This window comes from Salvelinus sp. IW2-2015, linkage group LG20, assembly GCF_002910315.2.
Source record: "Salvelinus sp. IW2-2015 linkage group LG20, ASM291031v2, whole genome shotgun sequence".
Taxonomy (NCBI): domain Eukaryota; kingdom Metazoa; phylum Chordata; class Actinopteri; order Salmoniformes; family Salmonidae; genus Salvelinus; species Salvelinus sp. IW2-2015.
The window spans coordinates 10,140,708-10,158,757 of record NC_036860.1 but is presented as its reverse complement, the minus strand read 5'-3'; the positions used below and the strand labels follow the sequence as shown (position 1 = coordinate 10,158,757).

The window sequence follows — 18,050 nt, the reverse complement described above, 5'->3', positions numbered from 1 at the left end:
CTCTCGTCAATGTGGTTGCCATAGACACCACTCAGATTCATAAAATGAGGGTCCATTCTAGTTTATCACCCCAACTCCAGTTGTAACGGTGATTCACCGAGGTAAAGTACGTTTTATATCAGACATTCAACGTTAGCCTATTTAAACGTTGACAATGTCCATGCCCCTCTGATCACTACGAAGAATATATATATATATTTTTTGACTGGGGTGAATGTGCGATCTTTTTTTAATATTTTTTTTATGTATTTTATTCATAATAAAAAAATCAACTTACATTGCTACATCAAACATGTCTAGCAAGCCAAAGAGAGGTATTAACAATGCTCAAACATACAAAAAATATAAAAATACAAAAAATACAAAAAATAAACAATTTAAGTGCAATTAAATTCACTCTGAAAATATCTTATTATAATGATTCATGCAGGTGTTATTCTTGTTATTCACTAGGGTTAGTGTTTTAATAAGATAATTAAATTCAATCAGAAAAATTGGTAATTTTGGTATAGAATTTTGGAATTTTTGTTTGTGTATAAAGTATTTGGCAACAAGAATTTAAAAAATAACAATCATTTCAGTGGTTTTGTTATCATTGCAATAGTAACATATTATATCTTTTATGTTAAAATTATAGGCAGTGTTCATAATGGTAAATAAGTACTTTGCAAGTTTTTCCCAAAATTCTGACACAAATTTACATTCAAAGAACAAGTGAATGTGCGATTTCTAGGGTCCTTGAGTTTCCCAGTGACGTGGTTAATTCCATCAATTAAATTGTTTATATTTTGTATTTTAAAACAATTATAACCTTTTAACTGAAGTTCATCCTAATTTATTTAATATGTACTGTAGCCTAATAAACTGCATGGTTTCCCGAGTCGTAGTGGGAAGACAACACAACATATCTTCGCGTGACTCCAAGTTTACGTCGATATGATGGCTACTATATCAATGTTTGCGCATAAAGGCGTTTCCACCGCAATTGTTTCGCATAATTAATTTTACGACACAAAAAAAATCCCACCCTGTCGAAAGAACAAATTGTCAGTCTGCATTCATCAAATTGTACCGGCATGTCCTATTTTCATCAGCCCAGTCGTGACTTTTTTCAGTCATCAGGTAATTAATCCGCATGAAGTGGTTGGATGGAAACCTCGTTATTTAAACATCAAAACAATTGCACATTATTCTAAAAACATCTGGCCTACTTCTACAACCTTTGATTTGCATAAAAAGTGAAGTATTCATTTTAAAGAAATAATTGATCACAAATTGCATTTAAATCTCTTATCTGCTATAACTTTTCCATGGATTATCAGAGAAACATCAAACTAAATCCATATGATTAAAACCAGACACTCAATGGAACTGACCCAAGCCATCACCATCATACAAATTTCGGCTGTACAAATGGTGCTACAGAATTACCTGCCGATGACTCTTGGCACACCATCTCACAGCCCTCTCTCAGAGACAAACTCTGTAGATTGTTTGCTAGGGACCAGGTGCCTTATTAACAGACCTTGGGGTCAGCCAATCAAGGGCAGTCATCTTGGGTTCCAGATCCCCAATTCCTTTCCGTCGTCTCCAAGCAGTTGCAGAGACCTACATCTCTGCCCTGCCCAACACAACTGGTGTCATTCAGATACAGTGCCTTTCACATTTTGTTGTGTTACAACGTTTTTCCCAATAAAAGACTGGGAGTTTATATATGGACTGTGCGACTCTCTTTATTTTATAGCTTATAGTTTATTCGCCGTTAGTCAGCACCTCTACATAAAATATTTTTTTCTGGGTGTGTGCCAGCTCATGTTTTTTATTTACAAAGTTGGATTGAAATAGATTTAATTGTAATAGAAATCACATAATGCGTTATATAGACTCACTCTGTGTGAAATAATAGTGGTTGACATGATTTTTGAATATCTACAACTTCCTCTTTCCCCCATACATACAACATCTGTAAGGTCCGTCAGTCAAGTACTAAAATTCAAGCACAGATTTAACTACAAAGACCAGGGAGGGCCTTTGCTGCCTACATACAGACTTGAAATTATTGGCCACTTTAATAAATGGATAACTAGGCACTTTAATAATGGCACTTTAATAATGTTTACATATCTTGCATTACTCATCTCATATGTATATACTGTGTTTTAGGTAGTTGTCGTGGAATTGTTAGATTACATGTTAGATATTGCTGCACTGTCAGAAACATTACATTTACATTACATTTAAGTCATTTAGCAGACGCTCTTATCCAGAGCGACTTACAAATTGGTGCATTCACCTTATGATATCCAGTGGAACAACCACTTTACAATAGTGCATCTAACTCTTTTAAGGGGGGGGGGGGGTTAGAAGGATTACTTTATCCTATCCTAGGTATTCCTTAAAGAGGTGGGGTTTCAGGTGTCTCCGGAAGGTGGTGATTGACTCCGCTGACCTGGCGTCGTGAGGGAGTTTGTTCCACCATTGGGGTGCCAGAGCAGCGAACAGTTTTGACTGGGCTGAGCAAGAGAAACAAGAGGCACAAGCATTTCACTACAGTCGCAATAACATCTGCTAACTATGTGTACGTGACCAATAACATTTTATTTTTACAGTGCATTCGGAAAGCATTCAGACCCCTTCCCTTTTTCCACATTTTGTTAAGTTACAGGCTTATTATAAAATGGATACAATTATTGTTTCCCCGCATCAATCTACACACAGTACCCCATAATGACAAAGCAAAAACACGTCTTTAGATTATTATAATATATATTTTTAAATACCTTATATACGTATATATATTTTTAAAAATCTAAATACCTGCTTTTGCTTAGTCATTATGGGGTATTGTGTGTAGATTGACGAGGGGGGGGAAACAATTTAATACATTTTAGAATAAGGCTGTAAGGTAACAAAATGTGTAAAAAGTCAAGGGGTCTGAATACTTTCCGAATGCACTGTATATCAATATTTACGCATAAAGGCGTTTCCACCGCCGTTAACTGCATAATTAATTTTACCGACACAAAAATATCCTACCATGTTGAACGAACAAATTATCTGTTGGCATGTCAAAAATTACACCGAAACTTCCTGTTTCCATCACAGCAGTTGTGATTTAATAACAAATATATGATATGACTTTACTTGCATAAAAAAAAAACTGTGTTTGGAAACGTCTGATTGAAATTTAAAGGCAATGTTCCCCGTTAGTGGAGACTGCATTCACGGTAAATGCTGTAGATTTTGACTCAATTGGACATTACCTTTACATTTCTAGCGCGCTGTCTGTAACGCTTCAGCAATACATATTGAATTGTGCACTTAAACTAATTGGAAAAATAATTATTTTATTTTATAAAACGAATTTACTGAGTTCCAAATTGCACCTCATAGCCCCTAATGTTTGCTAGCACCTCTGCCCTACACTTAGACTGCCATGCAGATCTGAAAAGGGTTGAATAGGTTGAAGGAATATGGTAATAGAAAAGGAAGAATATTTTATTGATCCATAATCCTTGCAGTCCACAGAAATACATCTTCTGCTTTGATCCCAACTAACCCGAAAGACACAAGCACACAGGTTGGAGAGTTAGGTCGTTTTCCCATATTGGATAGGCCTACATTTAACCAATCCTCTACCTACATATTGATTTGCAACGTGTGTATCCCTTTCCTCATACAGTACCTGAATCACTGCATCTAGCCCACAGCTGTTATTTCGGTTTGATGGAGATATCCAAAATCAGGAGTTTGCCTTTCTGTCCCAACCTGTTTGACAAGCATGATAATAAGGTATGAATGACTATGATTTTGTTATACTCTTTGGTGTGGTGAGGGGAAAGGCTCGTGTACTACAGTAGGCCTAGCACCAAAACATCACTGCAAGGGGCATTACTTTCTTAAATGGTTTATTTTTCAAATTGTATGCACTCAATTTAGTTCTGAAAGATTAGATGCCATTCATCATCAAAATGAATCCCTTTACAGGGGATCTGTCACGATCGTCGTAAGAAGCGGACCAAAGCACAGCGTGGTTTGAATACATTCTTCTATCTTTTAATGAAGAACACTTAAACAAACTTACAAAACAAAACGAATAAGACGAACGTGACCGCTATATAAACAATGTGCTAACATGCAACATAACATAGACAATAACCCACAACACAAAACAGGCTACCTAAATATTGTTCCCAATCAGAGACAACGCAAAACACCTGTCTCTGATTGAGAACCATATCAGGCCAAACACATAGAAATATACAAACCAGACATACAACATAGAATGCCCACACAGATCACACCCTGACCAACCAAAACATAAAACATACAAAGCAAACTATGGTCAGGGCGTGACAGGATCCTATATATTTGAAAAATAAGCTGTCCTGAGTCTTGCACATATAGGTCAATGCAATGGTCTCTAAGCCACAGGGCAGCACATGGCCAGCACATGGTTGATCAAATATGAATGAAACAAAGGTAGGCATCTTGAAATAGGCGTGTGGTTTCAAAAGTATAGGCTATATGCAAGGCTGGCTAACCTGATTGAGTGAATTAATTTATAGAAATAATATGTTATGCCATAAAACTATTACAATATTGGTAGGCTCTATGGTTAGGCTAGCTACTGGTGATAAATAACTAGGTGCATTGTGGATGTTCTTTTTTTACTTGGACAAGTGCTCTGCTGCAACCAGTGATAACGATGACGTCAGAGGCCACCTGCACCTGACATGGCATTTCCATTGTTTCGATTGAATTCAATTGATCTCTTCACCAGATCTACAGATGTAGGATCTTAAATTGAGCCAGTGTGCTCCAGCAGGAAAATCATCCTGCAGCTACAGGAAATTTGAATTATTATGTGAATTATAATTAATGGACATTTTTGTAAGGGTTGATAAAAAAAATTATATGGGAATATCAAGTCAGAAATGTTCAAGTGGAAATTACAAACTTCAGAAGCCTTTTTAAAACTTAAATACACTACAAGTATTAAATGTCCTGCAAAGTTCTCCTGCAACGGGGTGATCAAATTAAGACCCTACATTTGTAAGTATTCTGAAAAAATGCTATATGAATGCAAATGTTATGTTTTTCTTCATCAGGCAATGGAAAATGATCCATGAAATCATGGAAGAAAGACCCTGTAGGTTAATCTGTCAGCGTTTAATTCATTGATAAGACAACTCTGACAGAGCATTGGATGTAGGAGTTAAATAGTAGACCAATGTTACTTTGTTCATTATATAAAACATTTGACATCACAACTTCGAAAAACATATTATGCACTATTTTTGTTTAACACAGATGACCAGAGTGCAGTTTGGCAGACTCTGCCAAAGATAAATGGTTTCTGTGATAGGATTACACATTCTCCTGCCAGCCCTTGCACACGTTCTTCAGCTTGACCGAAACTTTGAGGAACAGGAGGCTGCTTTTTAGCAGAAGAGGGTGGGCTTGATGCAGAACTTCAACCACCTGTCCAGGGAGATGTGAAAGGGTGGCACCGATGCACACTGCTTATAGGTCCCACAAACCCACTTCCATACCTTTATCAAATCAAATCAAATGTATTTATATAGCCCTTCTTACATCAGCTGATATCTCAAAGTGCTGTACAGAAACCCAGCCTAAACACCCTCCAACAGCGAAGCACAAATTCGCAAAGTTGAAGCAAGCATTTGATATAAAGGTGGCAGTCAAGGGAACTCTTCCCTTAGTGAAAAGGGCCAAAACCTAGGAAGAAACTAGAGAAGAACCAGGCTATGAGGGGTGGCCAGTCCTCTTCTGGCTGTGCCAGGTGGAGATTATAACAGAACATGCCAAGATGTTCAAATGTTCATAAATGACCAGCATGGTCAAATAATAATAATCACAGTAGTTGTCGAGGGTGCAGCAAGTCAGCACCTCAGGAGTAAATGTCAGTTGGCTTTTCATACCCGATCATTAAGAGTATCTCTACCCGCTCTGCAGTCTCTAGAGAGTTGAAAAACAGCAGGTCTGGGGCAGGTAGCACGTCTGGTGACCAGGTCAGGGTTCCAATGCCGCAGGCAGAACAGTTGAAACTGGAGCAGCAGCACGGCCAGATGGACTGGGGACAGCAAGGAGTCATCATGCAGGTAGTCCTGAGGCATGGTCCTAGGGCTCAGGTCCTCCGAGAGAGAGAAAAGAGAATTAGAGAGAGCATACTTAAATTCACACAGGACACCGGATAAGACAGGAGAAGTACTCCAGATATAACAAACTGACCCTAGCCCCCGACACATAAACTAATGCAGCATAAATACTGGAGGCTGAGACAGGAGGGGTCAGGAGACACTGTGGCCCCATCCGATGATACCCCCGGACAGGGCCAAACAGGAAGGATATAACCCCACCCACTTTGCCAAAGCACAGCCCCCACACCACTAGAGGGATATCTTCAAACCACCAACTTACATCCTGAGACAAGGCCGAGTATAGCCACAAAAAGATCTCCGCCACGGCACAACCCAAGGGGGGGGCGCAACCCAGACAGGAAGATCACGTCAGTGACTCAACCCACTCAAGTGACGCACCCCTCCTAGGGACGGCATGAAAGAGCACCAGTAAGCCAGTGACTCAGCCCCTGTAATAGGGTTAGAGGCAGAGAATCCCAGTGGAGAGAGGGGAACCGGCCAGGCAGAGACAGCAAGGGCGGTTCGTTGCTCAGAGCCTTTTCGTTCACCTTCACACTCCTGGGCCAGACTACACTCAATCATATGACCCACTGAAGAGATGAGTCTTCAGTAAAGACTTAAAAAGTTGAGACCGAGTCTGCGTCTCTCACATGGGTAGGCAGACCATTCCATAAAAATGGAGATCTATAGGAGAAAGCCCTGCCTCCAGCTGTTTGCTTAGAAATTCTAGGGACAATTAGGAGGCCTGCGTCTTGTGACCGTAGCGTACGTGTAGGTATGTACGGCAGGACCAAATCGGAAAGATAGGTAGGAGCAAGCCCATGTAATGCTTTGTAGGTTAGCAGTAAAACCTTGAATCAGCCCTTACCTTAACAGGAAGCCAGTGTAGGGAGGCTAGCACTGGAGTAAAATATCAAATTGTTTGGTTCTAGTCAGGATTCTAGCAGCCGTATTTAGCACTAACTGAAGTTTATTTAGTGCTTTATCCGGTTAGCCGGAAAGTAGAGCATTGCAGTAGTCTAACCTAGAAGTAACAAAGCATGGATACATTTTTCTGCATCATTTTTGGACAGAAAGTTTCTGATTTTTGCAATGTTACGTAGATGGAAAAAAGCTGTCCTTGAAACAGTCTTGATATGTTCGTCAAAAGAGAGATCAGGGTCCAGAGTAACGCCGAGGTCCTTCACAGTTTTATTGAGACGACTTTACAACCATCAAGATTAATTGTCAGATTCAACAGAAGATCTCTTTGTGTTTTTGGGACCTAGAAAAAGCATCTCTGTTTTGTCCGAGTTTTAAAAGTAGAACGTTTTCAGCCATCCACTTCCTTATGTCTGAATCACAGGCTTCTAGCGAGGGCAATTTTGGGGCTTCACCATGTTTCATTGAAATGTACAGCTGTGTGTCATCCGCATAGCAGTGAAAGTTAACATTATGTTTTCGAATGACATCCTCAAGATGGTAAAATATATAGTGAAAACAATAGTGGTCCTAAAACGGAACCTTGAGGAACACCGAAATGTACAGTTGATTTGTCAGAGGACAAAACCATTCACAGAGACAAACTGAATATCTTTCCGAACAGATAAGATCTTAACCAGGCCAGAACTTGTCCGTGTAGACCAATTTGGGTTTCCAATCTCTCCAAAAGAATGTGGTGATCGATGGTATCAAAGGCAGCACTAAGGTCTAGGAGCACGAGGACAGATGCAGAGCCTCGGTCTGACGCCATTAAAAGGTAATTTACCACCTTCACAAGTGCAGTCTCAGTGCTATGATGGGGTCTAAAACCAGACTGAAGCATTTCGTATACCTTGTTTGTCTTCAGGAAGGCAGTGAGTTGCCGCGCAACAGCTTTTTCAAAGATTTTTGAGAGGAATGGAAGATTCGATATAGGCCGATAGTTTTTTATATTTTCTGGGTCAAGGTTTGGCTTTTTCAAGAGAGGCTTTATTACTGCCGCTTTTAGTGAGTTTGGTACACATCCGGTGGATGTACAGTGGTTACTGTATTTACTGTATGGCTTGTGTGTATGTCTATCTCACACATTCTTATCACTTATAATCACATTTCTTAACATACGTTTTTAATTAAATGTACTGATGAGCCCAAGTTTTCAACTGTGTAAAATGTTTTTTACAAATCATCTTAAATCACATACAAATACTCACTGTATACAAATTCTAAGAGAAAGAAAACGGTCCTCATTTAAATTATTATTACGTCCAGAAAAGGAGATGGTAACCAGAAATATTAACACCGTTTGGAAATTATAATTCATTGTAAAATGAGAGAATTAATCAAAGATCAATGCTTTAAAGTTCCTAGGCCTCGTTGAAACGGGCGCATGAAGGAGAGGCTCCCATCACTGAGCCCCTAAAATACATCTTTGGGTCACAGAGGACACAACTTTGCAGTCACTGGGTGACTTGTAGCTCACCTGAATTGACCAGAGCTCTTGTGCGGGAAGCTGTGCATCAACTTAACTCTGCCCTCTTAGTAGTCATCTCCAATTCACCTTCAGGGAATTCTTCCCCACTGATGAGTGATGGGCAGTATGCCATGGAGGTTGCTGAGAAGCTGATGCGTGTGATCTCTGATACGATGCAGAAGATTGAAGAGGCAGTGCCAAAAGGCAAGATCACTCCATGTGAATCAGATCCAGACATTGAGTCATTCCTTGGATCAATGGCAGGTAAGGTCCTGGCAGTCATTGTTGACACAATGGGAGGATGCAGCAACACATCTGGAAACAGACAGGGGGCAAGAACTTGCTTCAACTTGCATAAAAAGTCTGCATTTTGTCATCACCAAAGGATCTGGAAGACACATCTGCAGCAGAAAACAGCAGCAATAATGTAGGCCCTGACTCTACGGTGCACCAAAACATTACAATACTCTGGCTCTCCTCATTCCTTTAAGACGTCAAGTGCTCTTACTAGCCTAACAAATGTGCGTGACTCTGCGGCTTCCCCATCAGTCCTCACCTCTCTGCAGCGTGTTCATTCTACATCCACTGTGATTATATAGGATTTTGTAGATGATATGGAGTCTTTAACAGAATCCATTCAATGCACTTCAGAGGTCAATGCAAATCCACTCAATGGCCCCCAACCTGGTCTGAAGTCTTTTAGAAAAAATACATTCTCTGAAGTTTGTCTCCAGTTGAAGGCTGACATTGTTTCTTTTAAGTCAGCTTCTCTTATCTCATGGTAAAGTTGTGAGCAAATCTGTCATCTCTGAACAGCCACAGGATCATTTGCAATCTGCTGAAATGGTTGCTCCATCCATCCATGATCTACCAGAACCTAGCCAGAATGAGGCCCAGTTGTCAGAGGTCAGCCCAGTGGAGGATGTAGATTGACGCTTGCACCAAGGAAGTTCTCAGCATGATTCTGACTTCCAATGAATCTGAAGACCAGGAGGAAGAATGCTTCCCTGTCGAGATGCATCATCAGTCCCCAGTGCTATCCAGTAGCAGGACAGTTTCATCTCCCAGCTGGATGACTTCACTACTTTTCACTTTCTGTTTGTGAGTTATCATCCGATGTGAGTCCACAGGAAAGCGCAACCAGCACCAAAGCCCTTAAATCTTCATTGGGTCTTCCAATTCCAAGCATCAGGAAACGATCCAGTATGCTTGGGCGGTATACCGTATACTGGGGTATTTGAAATAGTTATAGGATGGTTTTTCAATACCGTTGAAACTATTTCTTTGAAGTTTTTACATATGTTTATATTGGTAGCTACTTTTTAAAGGTGCAATATGCAGAAATCGCTCCTCCATTTCCTGGTTGCAAAGCATTTGAATAGTTAGCCTAATTTCAGTTTATGCGACAAAAGAAGCAAGTATAGGGTCGAGAATCATTGTACCATCGAAACCGCTGTGAAATATAGATTCCATAACCGAAAATATTGTATTTTCAGCTGTTTGAAGCTCGTGTACAAAACCGAAAGTAAAAGACGCAAAAACTAAACTTAAGAATGGGAGGCATAGAAATATTGAACATAGAACAGATCTACAGCTTCTTAGACTTGCTTTCAATGAGAATGACAGATCTTTAACTTACATTTCTATGTGACTTTGGTCAGATCGCTCAAAAAGTTACATATTGCAGCTTTAAGTAAATACCTGCAGTCAACTTGTGCAATAGGTTAGGAGATAAAGCAGATATAGTTCTTAATATCACCTGTCACATTATTTTACATTATGAAGCTTACGGTAGTTCCCCAGAACAGTTGAGTCAGTCATGTGTTTGTTTGTAAATAGCACATCAGGAGAAAGTGGGAGTAGTCTAGTCCAGCTGTGTATTGACAGGGGTCGCATTTTATATTGAAAGTCAACTGTATTTTTTTGCTTCAACAGAGTGATCAGGGATGTGCAACTTTAGTTTTCCATCACAGAAAATACATTAGTGCAACACATTCAGCATAAAATAGCTTAATTTTCATCAGATGACAACAGAAGTGCAATGCTATTTGGCTGGCAGCCATACAAGTAAATGAGCATACAATGAAAAAGCAAGGTATGTTTTGCAAAAACGATGCATGGCCATAAAATTTCTAATGTTTTTTTCATAGAAAGAATGTAGCCATCTATATTTCCTAATGTTTGGCTTAAAGTTAATCTTGCATTTTACTGGAGAAAATTGGGCTACACCGAAAAGTACCAGAGAAAAGTAGCTACACATCAGTCAGAGCACTGTCTGCTGATAGAATGCTCTTTCTTGAATGCAACTGAAGCACAAAATTTGTCTGATGCCGAGCAGAAATTACAATAACAAGCATTTTAGATCTGCGTTTACAAATCAGCAAAATATTTCTTATGCATTTGTAAAAAAAATCTCGGTGTTAGCTTTCTGCCGGGTTTGAGAAATCTGTACAGTTGCTATCTTGATTTCCTTGTGTTTTTTCTCCTCTATGTTCTCGACCTGTCTGCTCCTCCTCCCCTCTTCTCAGAGAAAAGCAGGCAGGCCCCTTGCCCTAGTGACTCCAGACTCCACACAGACACAGCGTGTACACATGCTGTTCTAGAGTCAGCACTGTTCTTCTTTCAGACAAGCATGCGTCAAAACTTTGTACATTTTCACAATGTCCCTCATTCACATGCACTTGTAAATGTCCAAACTCACAGAAATAGCATTCGGTAGATTCTACCTATATATGTATAACTTTATGAGTTGGATTGCCTGTCTTTCGCAATTTATTTATTTTTGTTTGCGCTCGATAGCATATTTAGCTAGCCTCATCCATCAAAACATGTTATTACTTGCGCTAATTGTGTTAGCGTTCTGCTAGTAGACGCCCAATGGGATTTTCTTTTTTTGGCGCCCCCTTGTGTACTTAGCCGGTAATGCCGTAAAGCTCGGGATGAGAGAAGGACGGAATGATGATATGAACATTTGCATATCGCCCAACCGTACTATCCAGTCAGAGAGTCCAGACAAAAGCTCTGGGGGGAGTTTGCGAGGTACTCCTAAGATCTGAGAAAAGTTTAGATCTTGCAAAACCCTCTCAGAACTCAGAGCCCTGCAGCAAAGCCGCTAGCCAGACCAAGATGCCCACCACGGTAAAAGACACTGTCTGTGTGTTTTCTGTGAATGTTGATTCAGAGGCATCTAAAATCATTCACACATAGGTGGCGGATGTGGATAACATCGTACAGCCCATTGAAGCTGGTGATAACATGAAGTAGGCTGATATAGATCGGCCAGTAAGCACACAGAGATGCACATCCTCCAATGGATCTGAAATTAGTAACTTGCAAAGTGTACATCGTACCAAGAAACAGAAAATATTGTGGAACAACATGTCAAATGTGGAACAACATGCAGAGCATCCTTTCAGATTTTTTCAGCAATGGGTCAACCACCATTGGAAAGGATTCAGCTTAATTTTCAGACCAAGAAGCTCTTCAGTTCAGCTCTGAGGACATTGAGGACCTCCACAGAAGTCAGAGTGACTCTCAGGTAAGCCAGAGTGACCTTGACACCAGTACCAAGGAAGTCCTTGGTGAGATCCTGACCACTTTCAATGCCAAAGTGGCAGAAGCTCAGTCCTTGACCTATTGGAACAAGATCTCCTGACAAGTCCCTTGCAGCTTGTCTGTTCGTGGACTGTGTAAAAACAAATCTGGATGCTTTTTCAATCTCAAGTCCCCCCATACCCTCTGAATTTATGCTATCCAGCTATCTTTGAACTTCAGTTAACCTGTTGAGGATAGAAGGCGCTATTTTCACTTTGGGGGAAAATCGTGCCCAATTTAAACGGCCTCGTACTCTATTCTTGCTTGTACAATATGCATATTATTATTACTATTGGATAGAAAACACTCTCAAGTTTCTAAAACCGTTTGAATTATATCTGTGAGTAAAACAGAACTCATTTCGCAGCAAACTTCCTGTCAGAAAGTGAAAAATCTGAAATCCAGGCTCTGTTCCAGGGCCTCCCTAATCGTTTGCTTGAATTCTATTAGTATACATGCACTTCATACACCTTCCACTAGAAGTCAATAGGCTGTGAGAGGTGAAATGGGGTCTCTAGCTCTTTCTATGGTGAAAAGAGACAGCTTGGAATGACATGACCCCAGAATTCCTTTGTTCAGGAAGCGCATAAAGGTCACCAGTATTGGCTTCTGAAAAGCATTCGTTATAGACGTGTTATATCTCTGGCTTTGATTTTATTTGATAAATGTAATAATATCATCGTGAAGTATGTTTTTTCAATATAGTTTTATTAGATTATTGAAATTTCTTCGGGACGTTAGGCGTGTTGCGTTCTTTGCGTTTGGTGACGAAGGAGAGCTTAGCGCCACTTAGCTAGTTTTGCTTGCTCATTCGAGAGGGAAAAATGCCATTCTAAAACCAAACAACGATTGTTCTGGACAAAGGACCCCTTGTACAACATTCTGATGGAAGATCATCAAAAAGTAGAACCCATTTATGATGGTATTTCATATATCTGTCGAACATGTTTACTTCTAGTTAGCGCCCAGATTTTGGGGGCTCTCTCGCAATAACGTAAGCTGCATATCGTAATGAAGTTCTTTTTAGAATTCTAACACGGCGATTGCATTAAGAACTAGTGTATCTATCATTTCCTATACAACATGTATTTTTTAGTAAAGATTATGAATAGTTATTTGGTCAGAATAGGTGAGTGTCAGAAAAATATCCGAACATTCTGGGAAAAAGATGCTAAGTTTTCAGAATGTGTAACCACGGATTTCAGCTCTAAATATGCACATTTTCGAACAAACCATATATGTATTGTGTAATATGATGTTATAGGACTGTCAAGGTTTATGAAGGTTAGGTAGCTGGAAAATTAATATATTTTGCTGGTTTATTCGCTATCGCTAACGTGCCTATTGCTATCGCTAACGTGCCTTGATGAATGAATGCGGTTGTGTGGTAGGCTATTGTAGTAAGCTAATATAATGCTATATTGTGTTTTCGCGTAAAACACTTAAAAAATCGGAAATATTGGCTGGATTCACAAGATGTTTGTTTTTAATTTGCTGTACACCATGTATTTTTCAGAAATGTTTTATGATGAGTATTTACGTATTTCACGTTGGTCTCTATAATTACTCTGGCTGCTTCGGTGCTATTTTTGATGGTAGCTGTGATGTAGCTGCAATGTAAAACTGATTTATACTCAAATTATGCACATTTTCGAATAAAACATAGATTTATTGTGTAACATGTATAGGACTGTCATCTGATGAAGTTGTTTCTTGGTTAGTTTGGTTGGTTCTTGGTTAGTTTGGTTGGTTTCGTGCATGCTACCTGTGCTGTGAAAATGTCTGTGCTTTTTTGTATTTGGTGGTGAGCTAACATAAATATATGTGGTGTTTTCGCTGTAAAACATTTTAAAAATCGGACATGTTGACTGGATTCACAAGATGTGTATCTTTCATTTGCTGTATTGGACTTGTTAATGTGTGAAAGTTAAATATTTCTCAAAAATATTTTTTGAATTTCGCGCTCTGCCTTTTCAGTGGAATGTGGGAGGTGTTCCGCTAGCGCAGGGGTGTCAAAGTCAAATGGACGGAGGGCCAAATAAAAATTTAGCTACAAGCCGAGGGCCGACTGTTCGAATGTTCATTGAAAAAATTTTAAATGACGCATATAGTCTAGTGACCTAATTGAACCTACTGAAAACCTAACAAAATATTCCAATATGATCAGATAATAAAGCAATATTTTCTTATGGCTCTGTCAGTAATCTTTAATTTTCAACAGACACACAAAAGACAAATTTCCTTTATATAAAAATCCCCATAACATGAACATTAAATGAAAGAAACCGGTATTCAAGGCACCATCAGTAGCCTATATTTTCTATTTTAGCAAAAGTGGGCTAAATTTACTTCAAAGAAAAAAAACAATAATAGCAATTTTCTAATCATCCACTCAACTAAATATTTTTTAAAATATAATTGGATTGAAATACAATAAAATAAAGTGCAAAAATCTATAATCAAAAACAACACTTTGTTTAAGGAGAAGTAACATGCAGTGAAAACAAATATTAAACTGTTAACTTTTAAACTTGAACTGAGTAAAAACTCTAAATATGTGATGCACAGTAATGTTCACTTGTTTAGGTTGAGGGTGATACTTGGTGGTGTCCCATCTTTTCCACAAGTTCATCAATGTTCGGGTAAGGCTCTGAGCTGAGGAAACTCAGAATTGAGTGGAGGTGTCAGCAGTAAGTCGACTTCTGTGTGATGTTTTGTTCAGGTTCATGCAAAGAAAACAGTTGTTCACACAGGTATGTGCTGCCAAACATAGACAACGTTTGAGCAGCCTGGATGCGCAGCTGGGGCATTGTGTCGGGGAGGAAACGGGCGAACTCCGCAGCACCCACTGCCGCATATTTTGCCCTCAGTGCATCATTGCATTGGAGGTCAATCAACTCCATTTGGAGTTTGGTGGTGAGCTTCCACGTCAACAGCAAATGGGGTTACCGAGCAGTTCCAACCTGCTTTTTTTGGCTTCAAAGTCAGCAAATCGGCGTCGAAAGTCAGCGGCAAGCATACCTATTTTATCAGCCAACTGTGCGCTCGGAACGCACTGGTAGAGAGCTTCTCTTTCATGGTCTGGCAGCTTGGAAAGTGGCTCAAATTTTCTTCCGCATCTGCGTCTCCCACAAGAGTCAGTTTGGTTTTAAATGCCTTCACTGTACTGTACATATCAGAGATGACATGATCCGACCCTGCAGCTGCAAGTTCATTGCATTCAGATGACTCGTAATGTCACACAGAAAGCCATTTCACACAGAAACATTTCGTCTCGGAGTTGTGTTGTGTCTTTCCCTTTGCTGTCCAAGAACAGACAAATCTCCTCACGAAGCTCGAAACATCTTTGAAGCACTTTTCCCTGGCTTAGCCATCGCACCTCTGTGTGATAAGGCAAATCACCATGCTCCGTTTCTAACTCCGTCAGAAATGCCTTGAACTGGCGGTGATTCAAACCTGGCTCTGATAAAATTAACTGTGCGCGTGATATGCTCATTACATGCTCCATTTTCAAGGCTTTACCGCACAACGCTTCTGGTGTATGATACAATGATAAGCTGTCAGCTCACCTGTCGCGTTTTCCCTTGCATCTTTTCCCGTATCTTCGCCACCAGTCCCTCCTGTGTCCACACATCGCAGGTGCTCCGTCGGTTGTCAAACCCACGAGTTTTCCAAGGCAGCTCCATCTCATTTACACATCTTGACACCTCTTCATACAAATCATGCCCCGTAGTTGTGCCATGCATAGGCTAAAGCCAAAAACTCCTCTGTCACGCTTAGGCTGGAGTCCACTCCGCGGATGAAAATTGACAACTGGGCAATGTCAGAAATGTCGGTGCTCTCATCACACCAAGGAATATGCAATGAAATCTTTTCCCTTTTTCACAAGCTGCTCTTTTAGATTGATGGACAACTGGTCTACTCTCTCGGCAATGGTGTTTCTGCTCAGACTCACATTTAAAAAGAGTTGCCTTTTTTCTGGGCAAACTTCGTCACAAACTTTAATCATGCAGTTTTTGATGAAATCCCCCTCCGTAAATGGCCGGGCTGATTTAGCGATCTCTTCTGCAAAATAAAACTGGCTTGACAGCAGCCTGGCCTTGTGATTTGGCTTTTTTGAACAGAGCCTGTCGAGATTTGAGGCCTCGTTTAATTCCTCCGCTTTGTAGCCTTTGTTCCATGTCCATATCTTGTTTTTGTCCGCGTGTTCGTTTCATAATGTCGTCTCAGATTATACTCTTTCAGTACGCCACACTTTCTCACACAGAAGACACACAGGTTTTCCAGCTACCTCCGTGAACATATACTCCGACTCCCACCTTGTTTGAAACCCCGGTTCTCAGTGTCCACCTTCCGTTTTGCCATTTTGATGGGTATCTGAAAGTTAATTTACTGTGATGCTGACGACTGCTGTGCCAATAATATTGAAATGAAGCAGCCTACTGCTCGGTGCGTCACCGTTGCATTGTGGGAAATGTAGTATTGGTGCGTGTAAAAGATCTGCGGCTGCCGGCTTGCTGCGTCTGCGGGCCGGTTCTAATAATAATCAAGATCATCCCAGGGGCCGTAAAAAACCTTCTCGCGGCCGATGTGCCCCGGGCCTTGACTCTGACATATGTGCGCTAGCGGAACGCTGGGCTAGACAGGTTTTAATACATTTGTAAAAAAAAGATATTTAAAAAACATAACTATGTTTGTAGTTATAGGTAATCAGATCGCGACTACACTAGTGGATCACTAGTCACTTTTATAATGCCACTTTAATAATGTTTACATATCTTGCATTACTCATCTCATCTCATCCCAAATACAGTCAGCTGATGTTCTGAAAGAGCTGCAAAATCTGGACCCTTACAAATCAGCCGGCTAGATAATCTGGACCCTTTCTTTCTAAAACTATCTGCTGAAATTGTTGCCACCCCTATACTAGCCTTTCAACCTCTCTTTCGTGTCGTCTGAGATTCCCAAAGATGGAAAGCAGCTGCGTTATCCCCCTCTTCAAAGGGGGGGACACTCTTGACCCTAACAGCTAAAGACCTATATCTATCTACCTGCCTTTCTAAGGTCTTCGAATGCCAAGTCAACAAACAGATTACCGACCATTTCGAATCCCACCATACTTCTCCGCTATGCAATCTGGTTTCAGAGCTGGTCATGGGTCCCTCAGCCACGCTCAAGTCATAAACGATATCTTAACTGCCATCGATAGGAAACAATACTGTGCAGCCGTATTCATTGACCTGGCAAGGCTTTTGACTCTGTCAATCACCACATCCTCATCGCAGACTCGACAGCCTTGGTTTCTCTAATGATTGCCTCGCCTGGTTCACCAACTACTTCTCTGATCGAGTTCAGTGTGTCAAATCGGAGGGTCTGTTGTCCGGCCTCTGCAGTCTCTATGGGGCGTGCCACAGGGTTCAATTCTTGGACCGACTCTCTTCTCTGTATACATCAATGATGTCGCCTTGCTGCTGGTGATTCTCTGATCCTCTCTACGCAGACACACTATTCTGTATATACTTCTGGCCCTTCTTTTGACACTGTGTTAACTTCTTGAGAATACAGGGGTGCTATTTTCCCATTAGCATAATTGCTCTACAGATTAAACTGCCTCTTATTCAATTATTGCTCTTACTATATGCATATAAATAATACATTGGAAAGAAAACAATCTCTAGTTTCTAAAACGTTTCAATTTTGTCTCTGAGTGATACACAAGTCATTTGACAGCACTTTCCTGACCAAGAAGTAGAATGCAAGAAGTCTATGCTCGCTTCAACGCTCTGCCTATAATATGGTCATGACCCTATGACCAGAAACACCACTTCATTCGCCTTCTCTGGTGTCAAGAGGATCTCTCT

General features: G+C 40.3%; 1 protein-coding gene across 1 annotated transcript in view; it reads right to left on the bottom strand.

Annotated features, from left to right (window-relative positions):
• Nucleotides 1–5,370: 5,370 nt before the first annotated feature.
• LOC111981513 (neurabin-2-like) overlaps nt 5,371–18,050 on the bottom strand; it is a 28,612-nt gene continuing 15,932 nt past the window's right edge. The window contains exon 3 of the mRNA XM_024012803.2: nt 5,371–5,484. Coding sequence (XP_023868571.1) covers nt 5,371–5,484 — 114 coding nt within the window. The remainder of the gene's footprint in view (nt 5,485–18,050) is intronic.